The sequence below is a fragment of the Phyllopteryx taeniolatus genome, chromosome 20 (assembly GCF_024500385.1).
Source record: "Phyllopteryx taeniolatus isolate TA_2022b chromosome 20, UOR_Ptae_1.2, whole genome shotgun sequence".
Lineage (NCBI taxonomy): Eukaryota > Metazoa > Chordata > Actinopteri > Syngnathiformes > Syngnathidae > Phyllopteryx > Phyllopteryx taeniolatus.
Window position 1 is genome coordinate 4,701,783 of NC_084521.1, and position 27,562 is coordinate 4,729,344.

The 27,562-nt window shown below is 42.1% G+C and overlaps 1 protein-coding gene across 20 annotated transcripts in view; it reads left to right on the forward strand.

Moving 5' to 3' along the window:
* Positions 1–27,562, forward strand: part of ncoa2 (nuclear receptor coactivator 2) — a 53,129-nt gene that overhangs the window by 17,405 nt on the left and 8,162 nt on the right. For 13 of the 20 annotated variants that reach the window (XR_009785872.1, XR_009785869.1, XR_009785870.1 and 10 more), the window contains 14 exons: positions 2,816–2,924; positions 3,479–3,651; positions 5,783–5,889; positions 9,299–9,476; positions 12,803–12,994; positions 14,175–14,276; positions 16,446–16,586; positions 16,666–16,813; positions 17,095–18,322; positions 24,394–24,595; positions 25,262–25,462; positions 25,548–25,724; positions 26,220–26,349; positions 26,664–26,850. Coding sequence is in view for 15 of the 20 variants with exons in the window: in XM_061758084.1 (XP_061614068.1) it covers positions 2,836–2,924; positions 3,479–3,651; positions 5,783–5,889; positions 9,299–9,476; positions 12,803–12,994; positions 14,175–14,276; positions 16,446–16,586; positions 16,666–16,813; positions 17,095–18,322; positions 24,394–24,595; positions 25,262–25,462; positions 25,548–25,724; positions 26,220–26,349; positions 26,664–26,850 (3,255 nt within the window). In the remaining 5 variants the exon portion in view is untranslated. The remainder of the gene's footprint in view (positions 1–2,815; positions 2,925–3,478; positions 3,652–5,782; positions 5,890–9,298; positions 9,477–12,802; positions 12,995–14,174; positions 14,277–16,445; positions 16,587–16,665; positions 16,814–17,094; positions 18,323–24,393; positions 24,596–25,261; positions 25,463–25,547; positions 25,725–26,219; positions 26,350–26,663; positions 26,851–27,562) is intronic. The other 7 variants (XM_061758087.1, XM_061758089.1, XM_061758091.1 and 4 more) reach the window with 3 other exon arrangements.

Genomic DNA, 27,562 nt, shown 5'->3' on the forward strand with positions numbered 1-27,562 from the left:
ATGAAGGAGGCAATGTAAAACATGCTTTGATTGGCTGTTTACTCCTAGCGGCTGCTGACGTGCACCTCAAAAGTTAATAAAACGCATCACTGGAGCATTAGCGCTAGTTTCACTCCATATGGAAATAATTTACTCTTGTTGCTCCTAAAAACAAGACAAACTGTTGACATTGAACTTTCCTGAAAATAAAATATTGCAGCTGTATCTTCGATGAAAAGCAAATAGGGGAGATCTACAGTATTCTAAATTTAACTTTTGAGTAACAGCCAATCGTTACTCATTCATTACTTTGTGTAAAATGTTTTTGATTGGGTGTTTTGGCCAATGGATCCCTACCATGGTGATCAGTGGATATTTTTCATGCTTCTTCTAATAGTCAGAGCTTTTTCCGAATGTCCGTCAACATCCTCGTGCGATACAGGATAATCAAAATGTCTCGGCTGAAATCCAAGCTCCTTGTCATCTCCCTATCGCCAGACAGGACGGCTCCAGCTATGTCCTGGAGCATCAGCTCTGGTGATACCTAAGATACAGTATTAGCAATGACACGCACCTGCCATCACATCCTGCTTTCATTGTGCTTTCAAAGTCAAGAGATGTTCTTGGTGGTCTGTCTAGGACCTTGGTACACTGAGTACCGTACTGAAAAGTACAAATAGATGTACCGTTACATCCCTGGTAACTAAATCAGTTATTTACCACCTTTTCATACGTACTGAAGCAGAGGGACCTGGGTTTACAATGGTCCCGGCATATGAGGTTTAGAATGGCATGCAATTAGTTCGTCCAGCGCTGTAAGAATATGTGGTCACGTTGCACAAGAAGGCATGCTCGGTTACTGCCATACTTAGTGATTTTCATTTGATTGTTACATATTATTTACTGGAACCAGAGAACGTAATTTCTGTAGACGTTGCGTGTGAGTACTGAAAAGCTGTAGAATTAATTGAAATGTTGAGCTATACAATGTGATACTGAGAATAAAAATTTTTTGACATATAATGAGAGTTGTTTGAATTGGTTCAGAAATGTGGGAGGAGGAGGTCAGTGTGTAAAATGTCTGCAATGATTTGGGAATGGTGTCATGAAAAATGTGGAATACTGAAGAATTTTTTATTCTTAACATTCTATATAATAATTTGATTACTCTGTTTACATGACGTACAAGATTATGCTCGTGCTATTTTTCCTGATTAAAAAAACACAAAAATTTAGATTTATTGGTTGGAGAGGCTGAAACGGATTAATTGCATTTCCAATCATTTCAATAGGGAAAGATGATTTGAGTGTTTTGAGATGAGATTTTAGTGATTTGAATGTAACTCGTATCTTAACGCACCACTGTATTTATTGGATGTTATGAGTCAGTCTGGTACAACTCTGACCACTAAAGCTGGAGTCCAGTTTCTCGTAGTCGCTCACCAGCGGACTCGGGCCTGTGCAGACTGTCTGGCTGCCTTGTCATTGAGACGTGCCTCGTTTGTACTTGGGAGTCCCTCTCGTGGTCTCAAAACATACAGTGACCCGCTGTTACTGCCATGTCAAGGAGAGACGACGAGGCACCCAATCACATCCACCCTCGGTGGGATGGGGTGCAGCCAATCGGCGCCTGAATTCCCATGGTAACTTGGACAACCAATAGCAATAACTTGTGCCACTTAGGCTATTAAGAGAGTTTAACAACCTTATATCTGCTGTCATTGATGAAAGAAAAAGCTTTAACCCTCTGCTGGTGGCGGGGAGAGGTTGTTAAAAACAATTCCAATACAAACAAGCTAAACATGGCATTGGAAGTCATTTGTCATCGAAACGGTGCCCCTCTTGAGTGTCTAATGACCTTTCCCTGCTCCAAAGTACGTCTCTCCAGGCCAGAAGCTGTTTTTCCCTCCCTTGTAAGCTACACTACATCTGCTCTACAGTATATTGTGCTGCTGCTATTCTGCCTGTCCTGCCTTATGTAATAAAGGAGGAGTCGGCAGGCAGGCATGTGCGCTTGTCATGTTTCCATGGCTGGAGTGGATCTCAACACAGCATGTGTGCTGGGGAAAGCCTTCTTTTCTCCCATGTGGGAGGGTCGGGAGGTTGTTCTCCTGACATTAAACTATGGATTTGAGTCTTAAAAAAAAAAAAAAAACACGACGGTTCTGATGTACTAGGCTTTGAGGTTACCAGAGGAACACAGTGTAGTAGTTTGCTCCAAATGTTACGTAGTTACTGCTAGGCATGGTGCGGTTACCGGTTTCACGTTATACCATACCATTGTTTTGTTTTAAAAAGAAGTCACCAAAGCCCCTGTCAGTAAATAGGAATTGGTGTCAAGGACATATGTTGAAGTGATACAACGTGACTGACTACTTTTGTATGTCTGGGAGAAGGGGTCAAGTTAAGTTTAGCCTGGGTTGTTAGTGGAAGTCACGGCGCGTCTTGGGGACATGTACATGTACAAGGTACCTTTTTGTTTTATAAATCAAAATGTATTTTTAAGGGCAATGTTGCAGGATGTGTTAGAATTGATTTAAACGTGTTTTAGGATCATAGTTTGTGGTAGATTTAGGCAACTCTAAATAAACACTGTTAAGTGGTGTCAGTTACTCACATTTTTTCACTGTTCATGTCAGGCCATGGTCAATTTGTGGGGCTTACTGTATGCTGATGAGCTAACTTGGCTAGACCGTAGACTAGCGTTCACTTCCTGGGTAAACTCATGCTAGTTACTTTAGCCTCTTATGCAGAAATCCCGCAATGTTGTGATCTCTTATTTCCATAGAAGAGGCCCTCATTTTAACTTTTTAAAACTTTTTTTTTTTTTATACAGAGGCTGACTATGCATTGAGGATGAGCGGCGTCGGTGAAAACTCGTCCGACCCTGCCAGGGCAGAGTCGTGGAAACGTAAAGAATGTTCTGCTGAACTTCTTGGACCCAGGTAAGCTTTTTATCCTACAGCAGCTCAGCCTGTTGGTAATATGCTATTGGTGCATCTCAGTAAATCAGTTAATCATAAACTCAATTTAAGTTGTTAAATGCAACAAAGGGAAACTCATATTGTATAGATTCACTGCACAAATACTTTTTTTGGGGGGTGGGGGGGTAATTTTGATGATTATAGCTTACAGCAAAAAAAACAGTCACTATCTCAAAAAAAAAAAATCATTATTTTTATAAAATTGATGTAGAAATTAAACTTCTGAAGTATTTTGCTGTGTTTAAGGAATCTGTATAATGAGTTTCAGTTTATGAATTGAGCTTCTGAAATTAATGAACTTTTCGAGCATATATTGATTTGAAACACACCTGTGTATTACCTTTTTATTTTATTGAATATATTTTTGAAGAGTCTTTCATTTAAGAATTCACTCCTAGCTTTTTTTCATTTTTTTTTTTCATTTGAGTTGTCATTAAATGTAATCCTGTTTACACACACACACAAAAGCGCTTTTACGGTCACTGAAGAATACGTTATTTTCTCTTGGTCGGCAGTCCCAAGCGGAGCAACGAGAAACGCAACCGCGAGCACGAGAACAAGTACATCGAGGAGCTCGCCGAGTTGATCTTCGCCAACTTCAACGACATCGACAACTTCAATGTCAAGCCCGACAAATGTGCCATACTGAAGGAGACTGTGAAGCAGATCAGGCAAATAAAGGAGCAAGGTACGCACACAACTGACGAACACTTGCAAATGGTACCTATTATTATCCATCCATCCATTTTTCTATAGCACTTGTCCTCATTACGCTAAAGGGAGCTGGAGCCTAATGCTTGAAGCAGCCATTTGGGGGGTGAATTCCATGAAAAGGAAGCCTGGAAAGTTAGCCGCTGACACCAATTTCACTGAATGACACAAAATTGGGTGGACATGTCTATGATAACAGGATGTGTGAAAATGTCTCAAGGACAAACGCGTGAAGATCTGTGGCATTTTGGTTCAAAGACGCCGATTTGGGAGCAAATTCAATTAAAAAGGAGCCTGCAAAGTTCGTTAACAAAATGTTGTAAAAAATGAACACCCAGTCACCAGTTTCACCAATTAACATGAAATTTGGTGTCAACGTCTATCACAACAGGCCAAAATAACCACAATAATCACATCCAAGTGCGCCTTAAGTTTTGGAAGCTGCCCCGCTCAATTTAATATTGTCCTAAACAGCATTTTGATTGATTAATGTCCCGTCCTCCCATTACTTCATCATGTAACGTACATAATCCTGAGCACTCTGTTGGCATTCCCTCCACCGACCCAGGCCAGAACATCAGGCACATCAATCAGCACTGCTGAATCATTTGCCCAGATGCTCATTTGAGCTCGTTTTTAAGTAATTTGAGGCCCTTTTTCGGGAGCTCTGTTATCCTTACGTTTACATTTCATCAGCCGTAAAACCGCCTATTGAATAATCAAAACTAATTGAAAGTCTTTTAGTTCCAAATATAGTTTGAATTTCTAATGTTGCTGTGAAGGCGGGTATAGATGAGTTGAGTAAGTTTAGACCAGCTCGACGGCGTGTAGTCTAATTATATACGTGGACAGCGATGTCATCTTGTTTTATGTGACAGGGACATTTATGTAACATGAGCAATGTAATATAATGGGGGGGAAAAGATCACCCTCAAACACAGTGCTATTGGCTGCTTAACTTTAGTTACATTGATCTGCAAGTCAACAGTATTTGGACAGCAAACTCAACACTGTTACATTTTTGTTAAGTCACCAGATTGCCGCAGGTGTATGGTCTGCATTTTACAGAAAACTGTCTCCAAACTGTCAATTGGCATGATGTCAACAAATCCTCAAGGAAAAGAGAAATGATAAAATTGTATTTATAAAAAAAAAAAAAAAGTAATTTTACTATAGTAAAATTTTAAAAAGTTTGAAAATACAGTAGAAACTGTTGTATCACAATAGGAAAATGCTGTGATATTCAACATTACCTTAATGCTTGTAAATCGGTGACTTAATCGTTTATTTAACCTTTTTACATTCATTTCTGAGTGCCCTTTCGCCTACCTTTGGGGCTGGACAAGGCAAATCGGAGGGACAATTAAGTCACAAATGCTGGTGAAAAATAACACCACACTAACGTGCCTTAAACTTGTGCGCAAGCAAAGTGATGTTTCCACACCGAGCGTGCGCAACGCCACACAGACCCGTGCATTCATCTTTTTGGGCATTAATGATGTTTGCATCAGCGGGACCTCTCCAGGCCCAGTGGGGGGCCGTGCAGCGGCACAGCTGCACCCCCACCGGCCAGGCTATCCGGAGCCATCACTCAATGTCACTGCGGCCCGTGTAATCCGTAAACAAGCGAGTGAGTGTATACCAGCGTGGCTGTATCTTAGCTAATGAAGGCGGCGAGTGTTGGAACCCACAAGCAACGACAGTGTAAGGAAAGGTGTAAATAGCTGCACTCCTATAGGAGTTTTTTCTTTTAATATAACAACTTTATTCCTGTAATATTACGACTTTATTCACACAAAATTACCCTTTTTTTCTTGTAATATTCCGACTTTATTCCTGTAAAATTGCAACTTCTCACAATTTTGTAATTTCTTTTGTCATTATAACTGTATTCTCATAATATTACGTTATCTACACAAAATAGTCGTTTTTTTCTCGTATTACAACATTATTACTCACACAAAATGACAATTTCTTCTCAATATTAGATTTATTCAGACATTATGTAACTTTTTTCTTAATATTCTGACTTCATTCCCGTAATATTACAACTTTATCAATGCAAAATTATGTATTTTTTTTTTTAACTATGTTCACCTGTCTGTCAGCAGAGAAACCGGCCACCGCCAACGAGGAGGAGGTGCAGAAGGCCGACGTGTCGTCGACAGGCCAGAGTGTGATTGACAAAGATGCCTTGGGACCCATGATGCTGGAAGTGAGTATCTATACAGTGTGTATGTTTAAATATATACAGTGGTGCCTCGCAATAGGAGTGACCCGACTTCCGAGTTTTTCGAAATACGAGCCGTATTGGAAATCTGTAATGCACTCGCATGTGGGAAAGGAGAGCCACAGTCACCGACGCACTGGGAGAACAGTAAAACAAAAATGAAGGGTGGGAACAGGACAGTCACACACGAATACAAAATGAGAATACTAGGAAGGAGCTGCTGTCAGCCCTAACTCACTCCCAGATGCTTACATAGCTTAATGCTATCATATAATGAAAAACGCCATGACATGCTAACTTTAAACATAAAACCGCTTTTTCTTCATTGTCTTTTATTACGTTTTTAGAAAATACAATGCTGTTTTTCTCTGTATTAAAAACGTATCCCAAAAAATGTTTCTCCGGGAGACTTTGTTGTTGCTGCAAGGTCTGTCACGCTGATGTTTTTTGTGTTTTTTTTGGGGCCACATTATTCTGACAGTTGGTGACTTGAACCGGGGTCCCCACAGTGGCAGGCGATGAGCCTCTTGGCCATCGCTGCCCCGTGTGGGGGAGGGGTAAAATGATGTTAAAAAAATATTTATATGATCTCTCTCGGATTTTCACCCATCACCCTACACACTCATACTGTATATAGAGTCCATAATTGAATCCATGATCGCTATACATTTAAAAGGTGTCGGTGGAAATGCCGTAAATAGGCTCTAAATCAGCCGGTGGTGCTGCAATGGCCCCATTGTCTCACGGAAGTGCTTACGTACAAATAGGAAAGAAAGCAACAGCCCGCTCCAGTGAATCACTCATTCCGCCAACCTCTCTCTCTCACTCTCTCTTCATTTCACTTTTCTCTCATGTCGGCCTTTAGATATGTCCCGTTGCAGGCTATTTATAGCTCTCCTGGTCCAGCGTCACCGAATCGACACACTGACTCGTGGGGGCTAAATATAGCTTGTGTTCATTTAGAGGATGCGCTGAGAGGGAAGGCTATAAGGGGAGAAAAGCACCCGCAGCTCTCCTGAGGTCCCTGACATACCTACTGTACTGTGAAACAACTTTGTAGGATTACCACAACAAAATCATAATATAATGAGAAAGTATTCGTATTAATAGATATATCTAAATCCATCCTTCCATCCATTTTCTGAGCCGCTTCTCCTCACTAGGGTCGCGGGCGTGCTGGAGCCTATCCCAGCTGTCATCGGGCAGGAGGCGGAGTACACCCTGAACTGGTTGCCAGCCAATCGCAGGGCACATAGAAACAAACAACCATTCGCACTCACAGTCATGCCTACGGGCAATTTAGAGTCTCCAATTAATGCATGTTTTTGGGATGTGGTGAGGAAACCGGAGTGCCCGGAGAAAACCCACGCAGGCACGGGGAGAGCATGCAAACTCCACACAGGCGTGGCCGGGGATTGAACCCGGGTCCTCACAACTGTGAGGCTGACGCTCTAACCAGTCGGCCACCGTCTATCGAAATCCTATCTAAATAATAATAATCGGAATCATACAACTTATTTTCCCCTAATACAACTTTTTTCCCTGTGATACTTTTTTCCCCTCATATTGTAACAATCCAACTTCTCTCTCATTATAATGCAAATTTTGTCTTGTAATAATACATGTTTTCTCATAATGCAATGCAACCTTTTTTTCGTAACTAAACTTCCCCCCCCCCCCCCCCCCCCCCCCCCCCCCCCCTCCCTCATGATGAATTTTCCATGTAACGATAGACTTTTTCTTAGAATGACTTGTTCTTGTCTCAATATGACTTTTTTCTCGTCTTTTTTCCATACGATACAACCTTTTCTGGTATTAATGACTTTTTTCCTCATGCACCTTTTTTTCCCTCATAACAAAATGTTTTTCCCGTAATACAACTTTTTTCTGGTAATGATAAAAATGTATTCTGGGTCTATTACGACTTTCTTAACGCAATGTCTCAACTGGAATCTCATAGGGTTACATCCATTTTCTGAGCCGCTTCTCCTCACTAGGGTCGCGGGCGTGCTGGAGCCTATCCAAGCTATGTTCGGGCAGGAGGCGGGGTACACCCTGAACTGGTTGCCACCCAATCGCAGGGCACATACAAACAAACAACCATTGGCACTCACATTCACACCTATGGGCAATTTAGAGTTGTCAATTAATCTACCATGCATGTTTTTGGGATGTGGGAGGAAACCGGAGTGCCTGGAGAAAACCCACGCAGACACAGGGAGAACATGCAAACTCCACACAGGCGGGGCCGGGGATTGAACCCCGGTCCTCAGAACTATGAGGCAGACGCTCTAACCAGTCGCCCACAGTGCGACTTAAACTATTATACATTTTTCTTGTAATGTTTTGACTCTTGTAACCCCCCCCCCCCCCCCCCCCCCCCCCCCCATCCCATCCTTTTCAGAACATCCCAAGTAACCCTTGAAGTGCGACAGTGGTTTTGTTAAACCAGAGCACTGTACATTAGCATATTGGCCCTGCGGCATTACGCAAGCGCTGTCTGGAAGGAGGCTTGCTCCGTTTCCATGTGCCCTACTTGTCCGACGCGTGGCCTTTCTTCACACGGAATGCACTTAAAACGCTGCGATAGATGATCTCAGTCTGCGCTCTATTTTCGGCAGGGCTAGGCTTTAGGAAATGTCCGTAGACATTTTGAGGCATTAAAAATGTATGGGCACCCGTACAAAACAATTACTCTAATAGTGATTATCCTCATTGCAGAGGTGGAAGAGGAAACCTCAGATTAATAACCACCAGAATGGTTTGTTTTTTTTTTTTTAAGGCTGCAGGTGATTTGATGGCCTAATTGCCACCATCTTGTGCGTAATGGCTGACCTGGGGCTGTAGTCTTTCAATTAAGCGCTCCTCCTCTTCGTTTTGGTCTCTCATGCTTTTAGACTGGAAGAGTGATGGATGGGCGGATGGACGTGGCAGTATTGCGCAATTCTGTGTCAGTTTTGGTACAGCTTGTGCTTTGTCAAAACGGTGGCTAATTGCCAAACAAGCACAAATAAGCAGAATTGCCTGGAAAATTTGCGGGGGGATGAAAGAACAATCAAATCTGCCATATTCAGCATATTATGAGTGCAAACAGTTGTAACTAGTCATAACAACACAATAAATAATTGTAATTTTATGCATTCATATTATGAGAAGAGCGAAATATGAGCGGAAAAATGTATAATTTCACGTAGCTCGAAAATGTCCATGTATGAAAAGTTACCTCGATCATTACATACTTTTTTTTTTTTTCCTGATTGGAAAAGAGTGGCATTTATTTTAGGGAGGCACTTACTTTGGTGTACTACATCTATTAGAATATTTTTGGAAATAGGGTACTCGTAGGAAGAAAAAAAAAAAGAAACTTTTGACATCAGGCCCTTATCCCGTGCAGGCCCTGGACGGCTTCTTTTTCGTGGTGAACATGGAGGGCAACATCGTGTTCGTGTCTGAGAACGTGACGCAGTACCTGCACTACAACCAGGAGGAGCTGATGAACACCAGCGTCTACAGCGTGCTGCACGTCGGTGACCATGCCGAGTTCATCAAGAACCTGCTGCCCAAATCCCTCGGTGAGCCTAACATAACTAGTCGTACAGTCGACCCTCCAAAGTGGAACACAATCTGATCCGTGACACTGCTTGACTTCCAAGTTCTAATTCCGAATAGCATTTTTGCCATAGAAAATTATGTAAAGTGAGTAAATTTGCCCCAGTCCATCTCTGTTAAGTGAAAATAAATGTCTTGTAAATTTTACACCACAGAGCAGTGTTGTTAACTATCCTGTCAAATTTGAATGTTTCAAAAAAAGTCTATGACATAAGGCTTCAAAACTGTGAAAAATCAAGCCCTTGTGTAGTCTCAAACTCAGTGAGTGCACCCCGCTGAAAAATGAATGCTACTTTGTCTAGCATCTTTTATTATGCCTCCACATCGCTGCATGAATTGAAGGAAACTGAAATGGTGCAAAACATTTTGACACTTTCTCTCCAATTCAGTACTACATATTTCTCACTCTTTGCACGTTTTGAGCAATGATCTTCAAACATGTCTAATGCAGAAATACATTTCACTTATTTTTTCTTTAACTGTGCAAGCAGCATTTTAAGGACTTTTCTCAAAACATTTATATACATACACACGGTCCTTGATAATTTAACATGTTAACTGTTCAACAATTGGAGATGAAATTAGCCATAAAACTACATGGCTAGTCCATACTGTATGTCTGTTCGCGAAAGAGTACGCAAGTAAGTACATTTTATTCATACAGCACTTTCCAAAGAAAAGATAGTGTGCTTCACATTTAATACAGTCGTACATATCATCAGTCTGGCTGAATCCTCGCACATTCAAAACCATAACTTTTCAGGAAATCAAAAAATGCCATTTTCTTTCTTAGTTATTACACATTGTATCTTTCAAAGTTGGTATTATAGCATATAATTGGTATCATATACTGTATACCAACATTAAAATTTCCCAAAATCATGTTTAAATGCTAATTTAGTTTGCTAAAACATTATATAATGTAATATAATTACGTTGTCATTAAGAAAAATGGTAGGGACACACTGCTCACCCGACAGCGTTCATTTATAAATACAGACTCACAACATTTTACAGAATGAAAAATAAACTTGAATTAATCCATAAAATGGATTAATCAGCCCTACCCTGACCACGTGATGATGATGGTTTGACTTCTGGGCCGAATTACACGCTTTAGGTACGTTCCACTTTGTCTTTTGGGTCATTGTGTGCAATCTATACGTTCATTTTCTCCTCTGCTGGATGCTGCGAGTGCTCCCAGCGCTCTTCCGTCTACCCCCCTTCTCGGCTAATTAACTTCCTTTTTCAGGTTCTCTTACCCGTCAGCCACGGCTCCCTTCCTATACTCTCATCTCGTGCCTCCTTCGTCATGTCAAGGGTGTATCTTTCCCATTTTCGCCGTCATGTTCCCATTTTCTAGTTCTCCTGAAAAATTCGACATCAAATATCGCATCTGAAATCGTACTTTTAGGCGAGAAAGAAGTTGTAATATGAAAGCTTAAAGTCGTATTTTTACAAGCACAAGAAAGTCATAGTTTTATAAGAATGATGATATAATAATATCTATAGGAAAGTTAACATTTTTCTGAGAATAGTCATATTACAAAATATAAGAATAAAGTCACGATATTACACGAGAAGACTTAGCATTACAAAAATATTATGAGAATAGTCATTATATTGTGAGAAAAATGTCGTAATACAGTATGAGAAATTACGAGAATTTTACGACTAGCCAATACGTTAAAATAGTTATTGGACGAGAATAGTCATATTACTTGAAAAAAGGCATCCTTGCAATTTAAGAGAATAAAGATATGTCATATTTACGCTATTACATAAAGTAGTAATAATTTTATGAGAATAAAGTATATTACCAGAAACCTGTCAAAATGTTACGAGAACAGTCATAATTTTGTGTATTTTTTAAATAGTTACATTACGAAGAAAAGGGTGTAATTTTAAGTCATATTAAGAAAGACGTTTTTAGAACAAAGTCACAATATGACGAGATAATAGAATTTTACAATACTAACGTCATATTACAAGAAAATAGTTGTAATTTTCCGAAAGTCAATTCATATTACAAGAAAATAATTGGAATTTTGTCAGAATAAAATGTTTTAATTTTACAACAGTAAAGTCACAATATTGCGAGACCAAAGCCATACTATTAAGTGAGTGAAGTGATGATATTGTGAGAGAACAAAGTCATACTATTACAAGAAAACTGTCGTAATGTTGCATGAGTATGACAAGACCAATTTTTACCCTTTAACATTTGACATCCACTTCTTTTCGCCACTAATCAACTACTGGAGGTGATTTGCAATGTATGTCAGTCCCTCCCCCCACGATGCTTGGGATTGAGGTCTGATGAGTGCCCGGCCATCTGGGCGGGAGAGCGAGTGGCGAGGAGGAGAAGAAGCAGCACACAGGAAGAAAAAAAAGCATCAAGCGTGGGGCTGTCCCAGATAACTGGGAGATTATCATCAATGCAGCGAATGAGATCAGCAGATGGAGTGGGGCGCGACTTTGATTGCGTGAAAGGAGTTGTGTGCGTTTTCCAGGAGATGCATATGTTTGGCTACATTGCGCACTTTTTAGGGTGCCTGTGAGCATGGTTATTATTTGTCAACGTGTTGTAGCACTATTTGTTTTCAGATATCCATTGCTAAAAGGATAACACCACCACAACATGGATGCTAATTGTTAGCCCATGTGCCAATGATGTTTCCCACTGTACGTTAGTATTAAGCTAGCGGAGCCTGTGTAGTTGTTTTAAATATAGTGTAATTCTCTTTGTCTTATGTTTATCTTGATGACAGTAACCTTCACCTTCAACTGACAGTGGCAATAAACCGCTTGAAGCCTCTTTTTTTGAAGAATATTCACAAATGTTATCTGTCAAACTGCTGCTTGTTGTGAAGGGACTTATGTCACCTACCACCATACGTCGCTCATATCTTAGGTTTACCCGTAAGCTGGTTAACTTGTATCGCAAGTCACCACTGTACAGTATATCACTGCCCCAATGTACTGAGAAAACTTTGTGTCAAACATCAGTTTTTCTTTAGCGTTGAAGTAGTTTACAATTGCGGCAGGACGGTATAGGTTGTTAGCTGCATGGATGGAAGAGTAACATCCCCCTCCTTGCAGCTCTCTCGAGCGCTTTTCTCATGTTCTCGCACATACCTCGGGTCAAAAGTTTCCAACATATGGATGAATCGAGGCTTTTGCAACATATAAATGCGGACCGTGTCTTCGATAATGTTCTACCCAACGCACTTTAAGCACTCATTGAACTGAATATTCTCTTGAGTCCAATGCATTTGTGTTTACACAGTGAACGGCGTGCCGTGGTCCAGCGAGGGTCCGAGGCGCAACAGCCACACCTTCAACTGCCGAATGCTGGTAAACCCACATAGCGAGAGCCTGGAGCAGGCGCACGAGCACGAGCCGCAGCAGCAGCAGAAATACGAGACCATGCAGTGCTTCGCCGTGTCGGAGCCCAAGTCCATCAAGGAGGAAGGAGATGGTACGCAAATACAGAGTCTGACTACATTTAATGGCTCAAAAACAGATAGAAAAATATGGGAATATGATGACTAGGCTTGAATATTTTTTTAGCTAGCCTGCTCAATATCTGGAGGGGCAACATAATTACTCATTGGAAATGTTATAAATATATGAGCAATATTTTTGCAATTTTGATTGAAAAATGATTTGAGATATGTGTTTTAAGATACAAATGTGGTCATGGAATGAATCAAATTCATAACTCGAGGTCCCACTGTAATTATAATTCAAAATTTTATATTTTTATCTATGAATTATCCAAATTGAAAAAATTTTCTGTTAATCTCCTTGGCTTTGATCAAGAGTCAACAGAGTGAAACATTTTGTATTGTTTTAGTTAATTTTTTATGTTAATATATTAAATATGTTTTAAATAAATTCTGTGTGACAGATCATTTTAATTTTAAAATCATTTTTATAATTTATTTTAATATATCCAAAGTGGGGTGAAAAATTCCAACTCATTTTGGTAGTGACTCGATCTAAAGACGAAGTTTTTGTTTTATATATAAATATGTAGAATTTTGTCTGATATACACTTTAATTGCAATTTCAAGATTTGTCCAAATGTAACAATTAAAAAGTTCACCTTGGCTATCATCTCTATAGAGAGTCAACAGACTGGAAAATGTATCCTTTTGTTTCATATTTTATACTAGTATATTTCTAAATATTTTATAGTGAATTTAGCACAGTATTATTGTAATGTTATCATAATTGTAATGATTTAGTTTATTCAATTAAAAAATTTGCTTTACAGCTTTTTTTTTTTAAAAACATTTTTTTTTTTTTAAATCACCTTGGCAATGATGATCTTTATTGAGAGGCAACAAAACAAAAAAAATAGTTGGGGGGTGGGGGACAGGCCAGTTGAAAAGCTGCATTAATTCACAAATACACACTCAAAGGTCATCACTTCCCTTGCCAGCCATAGCTGCTGCTCCTCATGAAAGACGAGGGGTAGCGGGGAGTGCGCCCTGCTCCCCATCCTCATTAATAACCCTATTAATGATGCTGCCTGGGAATAACATGCATTTCATTTTCTTGCCCCCCTCTCTCCATCATCCTCCCCCTTCCTTCATGCTTTCAATGTCCTTTTATATACGACCTCATCTCTCTCTTCTCTCTCCCGCCCTCAGACTTCCAGTCGTGCCTGATCTGTGTGGCTCGCAGGGTCCCCATGAAGGAGAGGCCGATGATGCCCACGCACGAGAGCTTCACCACACGCCAAGACCTCCAAGGTACCAAGAAAGCACAATTGGGTCCATCCATCCATCCATTCACTTTCTGTTGTGCGAGTAGTTCACTTTAGGATTGTGGGTGAGCCGGAGCCTATCTCAGCTGACTTTAGACGGGTTGCCAGTCAATTGTTGGATATACAGTGATCCCTCTTTTTCCGCGGTTAATGGGGACCAGAACCCTCCGCGAATGGTGAAAAACCGCGAAGTAGTATTTGCCCCCATCCCGCCCTAGGAATTTTCATGTATGTGTATGTGGGTACAAGAATGTTTAAAATATGTAAACAGTATTTATACTTTACATATTTGAGACAAAGATTACAACTACACGTATTTACTTACATCTTTAATTATAAAACCTTATACAGTAATTAACATTCATCAACATTTCCTTCTGAGAGAGGCGAAGAGGCTTGCGTTGGTGGCAGAGGAGAAGCTCTCACTTGACTCGAAGAGGCTTTAGGTTCACTCGGAGACTCTTCTGCTAGAAGCGCTGATGGTGTAGCTGGGGTTTTACCTCGGAGAAAAACATGGTGATGGGTAGTTGTTGTCTTTGTTTTTTCTTTTGCTTCAAAATTCCCCTGTACAAGGACATAACCCCGTCTCTTTATTACGCAGAGTTGCCACACGTTTCGCTTCCTTATTGAAGCCGTTTTGCGGATGTTTGCTCCCTCTTTCTCGATGTACCGCACTGTAGATTCATTCACGCCATAATGGCGTGCCACAGATGCATAACGTCTGCCCTCTTTGATCATATCTAAAAGTTTCACTTTTTCGCTGATGGTCATCTTCTTCCTCTTGGGCGCCCCGGAGGAAGCTTTCGCAGGGGCACAGCGCTTAGGTGGCATTGTAAGGGCTTAACTAATCAAAAAAAGTTATCGTTTAAGCAAAAAAAGTTATCACAAACACAAGACTAAGATACAATATGCGAGACAGTCAACAGCGTGGACGAGACTGGCGAGACACAACAAGGGAAGATGCTGGGTGAGGCTGCGATGATGCGCAGCCAATCAGATCACGGGATATATCAACTCGTGCTCTCATTGGTCGATGTCGCGCCGGGAACCAATCACGCGCCTTGTAGAAGTGCCCGTGGCATGTACAGTACAGTACAGGCATGTACAAAGCCTCTGAGTCAACTCATCTCTTTGTTTGGCATGCAGGGAAACCTTTTCTCTCGTGCATCAACATGAAACAATGCGTCTTTCCGCAATATGGCTGCTGATATGGCTGTATTTTATATATATATATATATATATATATATATATACATATATATATATTTATTTATTTTTTTATTTATTTTTTTATTTTTTTTTGCTGAATATTTTGGAAAAACCCGCGAAGCACTGAAGCCGCAAAACGTGAAGCGCGAAGTGGCGAGGGAACACTCTATTTAGACAATCAAGCATTCACATTCACACTACGAACAAATTAGTCTTCAATGAACCTAACTTGCATGCTTTTGGAATGTGGGAACAAGCCAGAGTACCTGGAGAAAACCCACCTAAGAACAATCCACTGAGATGAAACACATTCAAACATCAGAACCGCGAGGCTGACCTACCAACCACTAGAACACCATTCTGCCCTCGACGGTAACGGGCTAGTCCAATTACAGCGACATTGGGTATACCTGCACCGTCTTAACGAGAGCCATTATTCTGACAGATGGCATGGCCTGGTGTCTCGGTTGAATCGCATTAGAGTTTACCAGGTGTATCTAATCTTGTGGCTTGTGAGTCTTTCTGACATTTGAGGAAATAATAACACGGTCTGTCCCCAGCCAGTAAAGATTTAATTATGTAAAAATTCGATGTATGGAAAAATTAGATTACAAGTTTTTATCCTGACAAAACACATCTTATCTCTTGTAAAGATGACTATTTTTTTCTTGAACAAATGACTTTTTCACATTACAGCAAAAATTATGAATTTGATATTGACACATTACTTTTTCTTGAAAATAGGCAATTTTTTAATTCGTATGGCATCTAGGAGTACACGTGGTAGTTATGTTTAATTGGCATTAGGATTATGAAGGGGTCTTTTGGGGTGGCTCCCCTGTAAGCGGTCCCTGGATCCAACAAGTTTGAGAACCCCTGCTTTAGCTTGACTGGGTTCACATAGAAGCCCTCTAATCTTACTTTGAAAATATTTGCTGTGTTCAAGGCAAGATAACCTCCCTGGATACCAGCCTGCTGCGGGCCTCCATGAAGCCGGGCTGGGAGGATCTGGTGCGTCGTTGCATCCAACGTTTTCACCTGCAAAACGATGGCGAGATGTCCTTCGCCAAACGGCATCAGCAAGAAGGTAACGCTCGCTGGGGGCTGCGTTTTTTGTGGGCGGTCCGACTCGTGTTCCGGAATGTATACTCCGTTTCTTTTTTTAGTGCTTCGCCATGGCCAGGCGTTCAGCCCCATCTATCGCTTCTCCCTCTCGGATGGAACCATTGTGTCGGCCCACACCAAGAGCAAACTGGTGCGCTCCCACGCCACCAATGAACCCCAGCTTTACATGTCCCTGCATGTTCTCCAGAGGTATACCAGAAAGCAGCAACTTTTCCATGCATATTTCTACCTGTCGGAGCCCTAATGTCCCTAGTTCACATTTGCTGTGAGTGAGGTCGTAGGGATTTTGGAGACAAAAAAAATAAAATACATGTTTAATAATGTATAATAGTTTAACTATTTTCTTTTTAGTAGCTATATTTCTTTTTTAGTAAAGTTAGTAAAGTGCTACAATAGTTTATTCTTTTTGTGAAATAAATGATGCATTACAAAAAACATTTCACGTTACTGTGTTGTTTTTTGTCCTCCAGGGAGCAGACTGTGTGCGGCATGGGCCAGGACATGGGTCCTGGCGCCCAGGCCACAGGCATGGCTCCCAAGCCCATGAACTCCTCCACCCCCTGCATGACTCCTCCAACCCCGGGCAGCTTGCCAGGCGCAGGACCTCAGGGCCAAGACATCAGCAACAGCACGCCTTTCTCCCCTCCGGGCCCAGCTGGCCCCAGAGAGCCGGCAGCCATGGGGGGCCACATGCAGGGCTACCGCTACGGCTGCCCCCCGCCGCACAGTCACGTGGGGGGGATGCAGCCGCCACAGCAGGGCCAGAACTGGAGAATGAACAGTCCCTCCCGTGCCAGCCCCAGTCCGGTTGGCGGCCCCCATCCGCCTCAGCAGAACTGCATGATCTCCCCCAGGCATCGCGGCAGCCCTGGGGGGGCGGCCAGCCCACGTGTCGGCATCCACTCTCCCTCCCCGGTGGGGATAGGTGGTGGCGCGGCTAGCAGCCATGGCAACAGCTACACGAGCAGTTCTCTGTCAGCCCTACAGGCCCTAAGCGAGTGTCACGGAGTCGGTCACGGACACACGCTGGGGTCTCCAGATCGGAGAATCGGCTCCCCGGCAAGCGTCCCGCCGGGATCGGGGGCTAATCTCATGTCGAGACCGGGTGCCGCGGACTCTTTTGAAGCGGGGCAGGGTGGACACACGCCGGGTCCGACGGAAAGCAACCTGGCCGACCCAAAAGACGAGCGTGAGGATGACACACACACTCGTCTTCACGACAGCAAGGGCCACACCAAACTGCTGCAACTGCTCACCACCAAACCTGAGCCTCTGGAGACACCCCTGTCCCCCAACGCAGGGACAGAAGGAAAAGACGGGACCGGGGTCCGTGGTGGCCTCTCCGGAGTGACTACACATGCCACATCCCTCAAGGAGAAACACAAGATCCTCCACCAGCTGCTCCAGAACAGCACGTCTCCCGGGGACCTGGCCAAGCTCACCGCGGAGGCCACCGGTAAGGAGCTGGGCCAGGAGCAAGGCCAGGGTGCTTCTGGGGGAGATGGTACCCCCAAGCAGGAGCCCATGAGTCCTAAGAAGAAGGACAACGCTCTGCTCCGCTACCTACTGGACAAGGACGATGGCGGGCTGAAGGACAAGACACCCAAGCTAGAGCCCGGGGAGGTGAAAGTGGAAGGGGGAAAACACCCACTTGTCAAAACGGAGAAACCAGACGTTGGGTACGATCAAGCTGAACAGGTTAGTTTCTTTTTGTTGTTGTTTCCTTCTGCTCCGGCAACACACATACTGATTTTTAACGTCTTAACTTAGTCATTTATTTAATTCACCATGGGTGTTCTGACTTCTCTTAAAGCGTGTGATGTCTTCGAGTTGACCAGTAGCACACCACGCACATAACCACGTCTGTCGTAGTACTAAAATTGACCCGTGAGGCAGCACAGTGCTTCAGGGCATCTAGACAGCTAAAAATACAAAGAGCAAGAAAGACTATTAGTAGAAGAAGAAATTGAATTACAACCTCAGTGGCAAATCCTTGTATGTGTTCAAATACAAGGATTTGCCATTGGAAATATTGGAACAGGTTTAACATTTACTATTATTGGCCCTGACCATTTTCTTGGGGGGACAAAATCACTTCAACGCATCCCTCACCAAAAGATAATCAAACAAGGTAATCTTTCAGAAACGTCTAGAAATCAGGCCTTTGCTGACCTTAATAGCAAAGCAGGGAAAGTGGTCAGATTGGGCTCAACTGTCAGTATGTGTGTACCCCAGTTAAGTGTAGGTTTACATATGAGAAGTTGGCTGCTCCAAGTCCACACAGGATGCCTCGACTCAACCCAAGGTCACACGATAAGACATTCCAATACGTTGGTAACTAGGACTAGCAGCCGTAGCTAATTAGTTGTGGTGTCAAAGTGCCAAATTCCAAAACTGCCTTCTCCACAGCCCTCTGATTCCCTTTTACATTGTGTGTGTTTATATGTGTATGTCTGTGTGTGCATGCAGGCGCACTGCATGCGATCAGATCACAGACTGCCTGTAGTACGATGGAAGTGCTCCAGTTATTGCATGGCTACTCCACAGAAAACTATTTTTTGTGGAATTCTGGCAGTTCCGGTCATTTTTCTCAACCAAAAAGCAAGATATCTTTAAAGACGTGGGTTGGTGGCGTGAGCAAAGGGAAACTGCGTCCCAACCGCTTCAAACGACTGTGACATTTGGAAGGAGCCCCCGCGGCTCTGCAGCCATTTGATCCCTGCTCGCGTTTGGCCCGGGAATCTGCGGGTTTGGCAGCCAGCTCGGGTCATGGTTGGCACTGAAAGAAAGAAAGAAGGGGAGGAGGGAGGAGGGGAATCTGGAATGAACAGGGAGTGTTGCCGGTGAAATTTCAATTTTCAATGTCCTGCATGTGGGGAAAGTGTGGCCTGCAGGCCACATACAGTGGGGGGCAGGGGGGGGGGGAGTATTTGGACAGCGATCGATTGTGCAAGTTGTCCTATTTAAAAAGATGAGAGAGGTCTGCAGTTTTTATCATGGGTACACTTCAACTATGAGAGACAGAATGTGAAAAAATACTCGAGGAAATCACATTGTATGATTTTTTTTTTTTTTTGGGGGGGGGGGGGGGTTTTGGTTTTTTTTTTTTTTTTTTACAATTTATTTACTTAGGACCTTGAAATTATTCTTTAGGAGCCACTCCTTAGTTGCCTGGGCTGTGTGTTCGTGGTCATTGTCGTGCTGGAAGACCAAGCCACATTCCATCTTCAATGCTCTTTCTGAGGGAAGGAGGTTTTTGCCCCAAATCACCTGATACATGGCTCCTTTCATCATTCTCCTTAATACCAATCAGTCATCCCGTCCCCCTTGGAGAAAAGCAGCCCCAAAGTATGATGCTTTCACTCTCATGCTTCACAGTGGGTAAGGTGTTCTTGGGATGCCACTCATCATTCTTCTTCTTCCAAACACAGCAAGTTTATACCAAAAAGTTCTATTTCGTTTACATCTGACCACATGACATTTTCCCAATCCTCCTCTGGATCATCCAAATGGTAACTAGCAAACTTTAGACTGGCCTGGGCATGTGCTGGCTTAAGCAAGGGGACCTTTCGGGCACTGCAGGATTTGAGTCCATGACGACATAGTGTGTTACTGATGGTAGACGTTGTGACTGGGGTCCCAGTTCTCTTCAGGTCATTGACCAGGTTCCCCCATTATAGTTTTGGGCTGATTCCTCACCGTTCTCAAGATCATTAATACGCCACGAGGTGAGATCTTTCATGGAACCCCGGGTCGAGGGAGATTGTCAGTCATTTTGTATTTCCTCCATCGTTTAATAATTGCGCCAACAGATGAAACTGACCAAATTTGGACATGAGGTTTCAGCCGATGCCAATAATATACATCCAACATTTATTGTGAAAATATATTTTATTAAATAATTGATTAAGTATAATAAAATAAATATACATAATACAAGTAATTTTTTCATTTTAAAATGTGAATACAGAAATTAATATATATATATATATATATATATATATATATATATATATACATATATATATATATATATATATATATATATACATACATATATATATATATACATACATATATATATATACATATATATACATGTATATATATATATACACACTACATTTTTAAAACTGTAATAAAAAAAAAGACCTGTCTAAAAATTTGGAAGGCAGTGTATGTGATTTCAAGTATATATGTAAAATAATGGGGGCTCATTCCACTTTCTCGCAGCGTGTGTGTGTGTGTGTGTGTCATCTTTTATCGCAGACGCTATGACGACTGCATTCATTAGCTGGCGAGTGGGCTGCTGGTGAATGGCTGCTCGGCCATGTGTGAACGATGACGTCTCGATGTGGGGGGGGGAATCCAGCCTCACCCAAATCCCCCCCCCCCCCCCCCCCCCCTCCTCCTCCACACACACATGCACACACTCCCCTCCCTACTGTAATGCTCATGATTGTTCGAGGGCTGAATTATTGATGCAGGACTAGATGTGAAATCAGAGCAGAGTTGACTTGTGGCGAAAGGCAGTGGGAATATTGTGTGTGTGTTCATCTTCCACTATAGTCAACTTTGACCGACATGAGAGAAATCACTTCCTTTTTCCCTCCCCCTGTCCCATGACATGATCTCGCTGCACAAAATTCCCGCTTTGACATGGTAACTTCCTTACGCCAGCTTTGCGAGCCAGCCTCCGTTACACTGCGAGCGCTGCATGGTGGCAGTGAACTCAACTCTACGCACTTTACAGTAAGCAGTTTGGCAAATAGTGAACAAGTCATCAAAAAAAGAGGCTTCAAGCTATTTATCGCCATGCCCAGTTGAAGTTTACATAAAAATACAAAGGGAATTAAACCGTGTGTATTTAAAATAACCACATAGCTTAACCTTCAGTCTGCTAGTTTAACGCTAAAAGGAGTCTATGCTGCGGTGCTTTAACAATTTAAGCCACGGATTGAAAACAAACCAGGCAGCAACAACATGTACATTGACAACATAACAGCACTCACATTTATATAGCCTTTATCCTATGGCACGTAACAACTATTAGTGCCGTCCTGCTCATCTAAGAGAGGTGTTAAGAGGCAGGACACGTGTCCTACCTAAAATGGGCACACTAGAAAGAGCAGCATTCAAGTGATGCTGTGTCAAAACTGTTCAATTATGTCTTATCTATTTAATTTTTTCATTACTGTATGTTTTTATAAAGTGCAATGGAGAGTAGAATTGTTGGTTTTTTGGGTAGGCTGAAACAGATTACTAACATTTCCATTCATCTCAAGGCACAACTGTATATTATTTTTCATAATTGTTTTCCCTTGTTGATTTTTTTTCTTGGAGCCCTGTTTTTGCAGTGTTCTATCTCGTTGTTTTTTTCACAGGATGATGCAGATCGCGTTACACGGCTACCTTGAAAACGGAGCGAGATTGATAGAAACAGGAACCATTAAGGGTAAAAAGCAAAGCGGTGTGGCCGCGAGAATAGAAAGAGAGGGAGGGGTGTGGGAAGGGAAGAGGGAGGAGGAAGGGAGGCAAGTGAGAGTGTACAGGAGCATTACATCATTTCTGACCTCATTAGGGCTTTTCTCTTTCACACCCCCCTCCACACTGACTTTAGCACTCCCTTATATGCTGTACGCTTGCCACCATATGAAACTATGAAAATGTTATATCACGTATATCTTGGCCAAAATGATCACGATATTGCTAAAACAAAAGTAAACTCGCAGGTACACATTCCATCCTGTATGCTTGCCGTAAGATGAAACCGTATTTCTTGTCATGAATGTGGCTATAATCACGATATTGCTCCGGCCGTCCTGTGTGTATAAATATTATAATAAAATAATAAATTACAGACACCTGTAAAATGGAATTGAGTACAATATTAAAGTACAACTGTGACTCTGTCACCACTAGTGGCGTGGGGGCGCCCTCTAGTGGTATGTAACAGAATCACTGAATAAAAATTTCAAACCATGCGTAATGTTTCTGTGGGTTAAACGTTTTTGCAGTGCAGTCAGTACATTACATTTTTTAATTGCTTTTCCATCATAGTTAACTTTAGCAATATAAAATTGCAATTATTCTTTCAGAACTGTTTTTCAAACATTTATTTAGGTAATTTTTCTAACTTTTATGGGCAGTACATTATAATGTAATCATAAAGTTAAGTTTTTTATTTTCCTATTCCTAAAACGGTGCATTATGTTACAGTTGCTTGCAATAATGCAAAATGGGTGCCTCAGTTCAATCAACATTGAGAAACTGCAGTAGCATCCCTGCAGGTGCAAGTCATCCGCAATGTCAACCATTCGCCTTCCGTTACAGATTTCGTGGGCATGCGGCCGGGCCCGCTGGGCAGAGGCGGGCCGGCCAGGAGTGTGTCGCTGGAGATGAGCGCGTCACCGCAGTACCGCCGTACGCTTGCCACCATATGAAACCGTATGAAAATGTTATATCACATATATCTTGGCCAAAATGATCACGATATTGCTAAAAGAAAATTAAACTCGCAGGTACACGTTCCATCCTGTACGCTTGCCGTAAGATGAAACCGTATTTCTTGTCATGATTATCATGACCAAAATGATCATGAATGTGGCTATAATCACGATATTGCGCCAGCCGTGCTGTGTGGAGGTTTACATGTTCTCCCAGCTTTCACATCCCTACAAACTAAACTGTATATAGGTGTCAATGCTTGCCTGTAGTTTCCCTGCAATTGGCTGTTGTGACCAGTCCAGGATGTTCTCATGTCTGGCTCCACACAGGCTAGCTAATTGAAGACACTAAATTGTCCATAGGTATGATTGCGAATATTGGTTTGTAGGGCTGAAACAATTAATCGCATAGCTTTAATAATTCAATGACGCTCTCTCTCTCTTTCTCGCTCTCTCTCTCTCTCTCTCTCTCTCTCTCTCTCTCTCTCTCTCTCTCTCTCCCCTTAAAGGGGCAGCGCTTAGCCAAGCAAATAACACTCAAGTCTGATGTTTACGATAATTAAAAAAATTATACAGTTTGAAGTTGTCACCGGGTGTTGGTAAACTGTTTCATCCCTATTTATGGTCAAGTGGGCTTAAAATGTTTTGTTTTATTCCTTTATTTCTGCATCCTTTTGGTTCAATTTGACTTACCTAATTGGCAGTGTTGGAAATAACGACATTGTTTCCAATTACGGGTAATCCATTTAATTATGTTTGGAAATGCAACAAGTTATGGGAAGTATTTTGTTAAAAATACTTAAGTACATTGTGTACCAATTGTCTGAAAGCTGTGCGACAAGTTGTTTTTGTTTTTTTACACTGCATTGCGGAACGGAAGATTGAATGAATGAGTTCAAAGCACTCACTGTTGACACTTTTAGTAGTGAAGAAAAGACTTGGGCTGACAGTACAGCTACCAGGTGTGGTTTGAGGTCCAATATTAAGTTGAATGAAGCAATCTATGCTAGTCAACTTTAGCAATAATTACTTTCCCTGATAACTAATTACATTTATGGAGTAATTCAGTTACTAATGTAATTACTTTTGGGGGAAAGCTATTGGTAACTATAACAAATTACCTTTTTTAAAGTAATTTGCACAATGCTGCTTATTGGCAATCATCTTAACAAAAGGTGTCCTGTTTAAACAGCTGTTTGCTTGTAGTGCGCCACAAAGTGAGTCTTGGTTTGCTGCACTCTGGTGGCCACTTCTACCACTTGCAACTTATTTACCTTAGGTTTCTTCAAATTACTCAATTGTCATCTCCTCCTCTCTGTGCAGTCGTCTGAGCTGGACGACATCTTGAACGACCTGCAGAATGCCCAGCCACAGCTGTTTAGCGAGCCGCGGCCCGTCTCCCTGCCCAGCCCTATGGACAAGCAAAACATCATCAACGACATCCTGCAGATGTCAGAGAACAGCCCGGCCGCAGTAGCGCAGCATCCACAACACAAGAACGTTACCAGTGGCATGGGTCCGAACAGTGAGTACCAAAGCACAATGATTCCCAACCACTGTGCCAGCAAAGGTGGCAAAAGTACTCAAACACTGTCCTTAAGTAGAAGTACAGATATTAAAACAAGTAGTCAGAAATAAATATCCAAGTCTGTAAAATTGAATTGAGTACAATATTAAAGTATTGGTCTGAAAATTATTTGTTCGTCTACCTATTGCCAGCGACGTATAGTGACAAGCAGAACAATTAAATGCGCTTCCACTACAACTGTGACTCTGTCACCACTAGTGGCGTGGGGGCGCCCCCTAGTGGTATGCAACAGAATCACTGAATAAAAATTTCAAACCATGCGTAATGTTTCTGTGTGTTAAACGTTTTTGCAATGCAGTACATTATTTTTTAATTGCTTTTCCATTATAGTTAACTTTAGCAATATAAAATTGCAATTATTCTTTCAGAACTGTTTTTCAAACATTTATTTAGGTAATTGTTCTAACTTTTATGGGCAGTACATTATAATTTAATCATAAAGTTAAGTTTTTTATTTTCCTATTCCTAAAATGGTGCATTATGTTGCAGTTGCTTGCAATAATGTAAAATGGGTGCCTCAGTTCAATCAACGTTGAGAAACTGCAGTAGCATCCCTGCAGGTGCAAGTCGTCTGCAATGTCAACCATTCGCCTTCCGTTACAGATTTCGGGGGCATGCGGCCGGGCCCGCTGGGCAGGGGCGTGCCGGCGAGGAGTGTGTCGCTGGAGATGAGCGCGTCACCGCAGTACCCCATGAGGACCGCCAGCCCGTACACACTAGTTCAACAACAGCAACAACAACAGCAGCAAGGCATGGTGGGAGGGCACGGCATGATGGCGAGCCAGGCCAACATGGTCGTCCCAGGTGTGTTGTCGGAACTGAAACTGTTTTGATGGAAATTGGTGTAAAAGGGCTCGCTCAACTCACTGTCACTCTCCTCTCCATCCAGGACTCGTGGGTCCAGGCGCGCCTCGGCCGGGTATGCAGCAGCAGCAGGAAGGCTGGGCGTGCTCAGCCTCGGCTCCCCAGCTGGCACAGGGTAGGATGGGCCACAGCGGCGCTCCCATGAGGCCAGGCGGGCAGCCAGGGCCTCGGCAAATGCTCCAAACCTCCATGATGCCCAACGGTGAGGAATACGTCTCGTGTGGCCCCTCACAATGAACTCCAATCTGTGTAGTTTTTTTTATGTTATTTACTGAATTTGGTTAATTGAAATGTATTTACAGTAAGCCTTTATCAGAAATCACTAGCAGTTATGTGTTGTCTGCGGGGTTGTAGACTGAGCAAAACTGTAAATATGGCACAAACTATGATGCAATTAAATAGCATTTCAAATTCCTCTTACTATACCCATAAAACTAAATGGCTTACAGATATTATAATATATTTATAATATATATATATATGTTATAATATATATATTATAACATATATATATATTATATATATATCATATATATATATATATATATGTTATAATATATATATAATAACATATATATATTATAAACAGTAAGTACAGCAGCAATTGAGCGTGACGACATTTTCTGCGCAAACTACTTCTTAACCTCAACTATGGCTTCTTTTCGTTTGTCTACTTTTTTTTTTTGTCTCCTTTTAGCCCAACCTGACATGGACATCAGTATGGTCGGCCACTTCTCACAGCAGCAGCAGGCGCCGCCCAATCAGACAGCGCCATGGCCGGACAGCATGATGCCCATTGAGCAGACGGCTTTCGTCAACCAGAACAGGTATCCAAAAAATCTGTTCAGGTTCACTGCAAATTCACAGAGGCTGTAGCTCGGCCCAACTGTGATGTTGACTACACACGTGAGGATTTACTATCGTAGATATTGAACAGGATTTTAAAAAATAAATAAAAACTCACTCTTAACACACCCCACACCACAGGGTAATGGCTCAGGATAGTCTTTTAGAACGACCCGACAAATGGACTTTTGCTGATTGGAAAGGGTTCAGTTTTGGCCAGAATATCGATGCGTGTGTAGTTGTGTACCCCAATTAATCTGCCTTGTTTTGCCATCATGACGTCTCCTCTGGCCAGGTCGCTGCACCAGACTCCTCACGAGGACTTGTTGTGTAGCATGGGCCTCGGTGGGGGCGAAGCGGGGCCGGTGGACGAGGGGGCCCTCATGTCTCAGCTGTATACGGCACTGAAGGATTTCGACGGCCTGGAGGAGCTGGACCGGGCGCTCGGCATCCCTGCTCTGATAGAACGGGTAAACTCTGAGGTACCCGTCTTCATTGTACAGCGGTCGCCCGCTATATTGCGGTTCATGGGTCGCAACCCCTGCTGTTTCGTCGTAGTACACAGTAGACTCGTTATGTATTATCTTCTTTTTTTAAAGTGTGAAATGATTCCAAACGTTGGCCGTTCTCTGTATTTTTCGCACTCTTTCCTCCTGACTCGTGCTTATTGCTACGTGAGTTTGCAGTAACAGTCTGTGTGGAAAAATAATCACTGCAATGTTGTGAAAAATCTCCCGTATAAAATTAGAACAATTTAAAAATCTGTGATTCAGAGAGAGCGCAAAAAGTGAACCACTATATGGTTATTTTATCTATGGCCTTTCACATTTATAAGATTTCATTACACAAAATGATATGGTTTGGGTGAGCATTTTGGTCTTTAAAAATAGTATTTAATTCTCTTTTGTTTGATGTATCTGTTTTACTGGAAACTTCAACTGGGAGTGACAAACATCTTAAAGCCAGCACGCTTTACTGGTTGTTATACAATCTCCTAATTCTTGACAGCAGAAGAATTAGAACAGGCGCTAAGAAATATTTAAAGTTTAAATATGTTTTAATAAGTGTCCTTACAGCGTGTGGGAGTGGTAAAACCTTTTTTGTTTTAATACGGCCTCACTATATTGCAGATTTTCACCTATCGCGGGTTGGTCTAGAACTTAATCCCCTGCGATAAACGCAGGTTCACTGAAT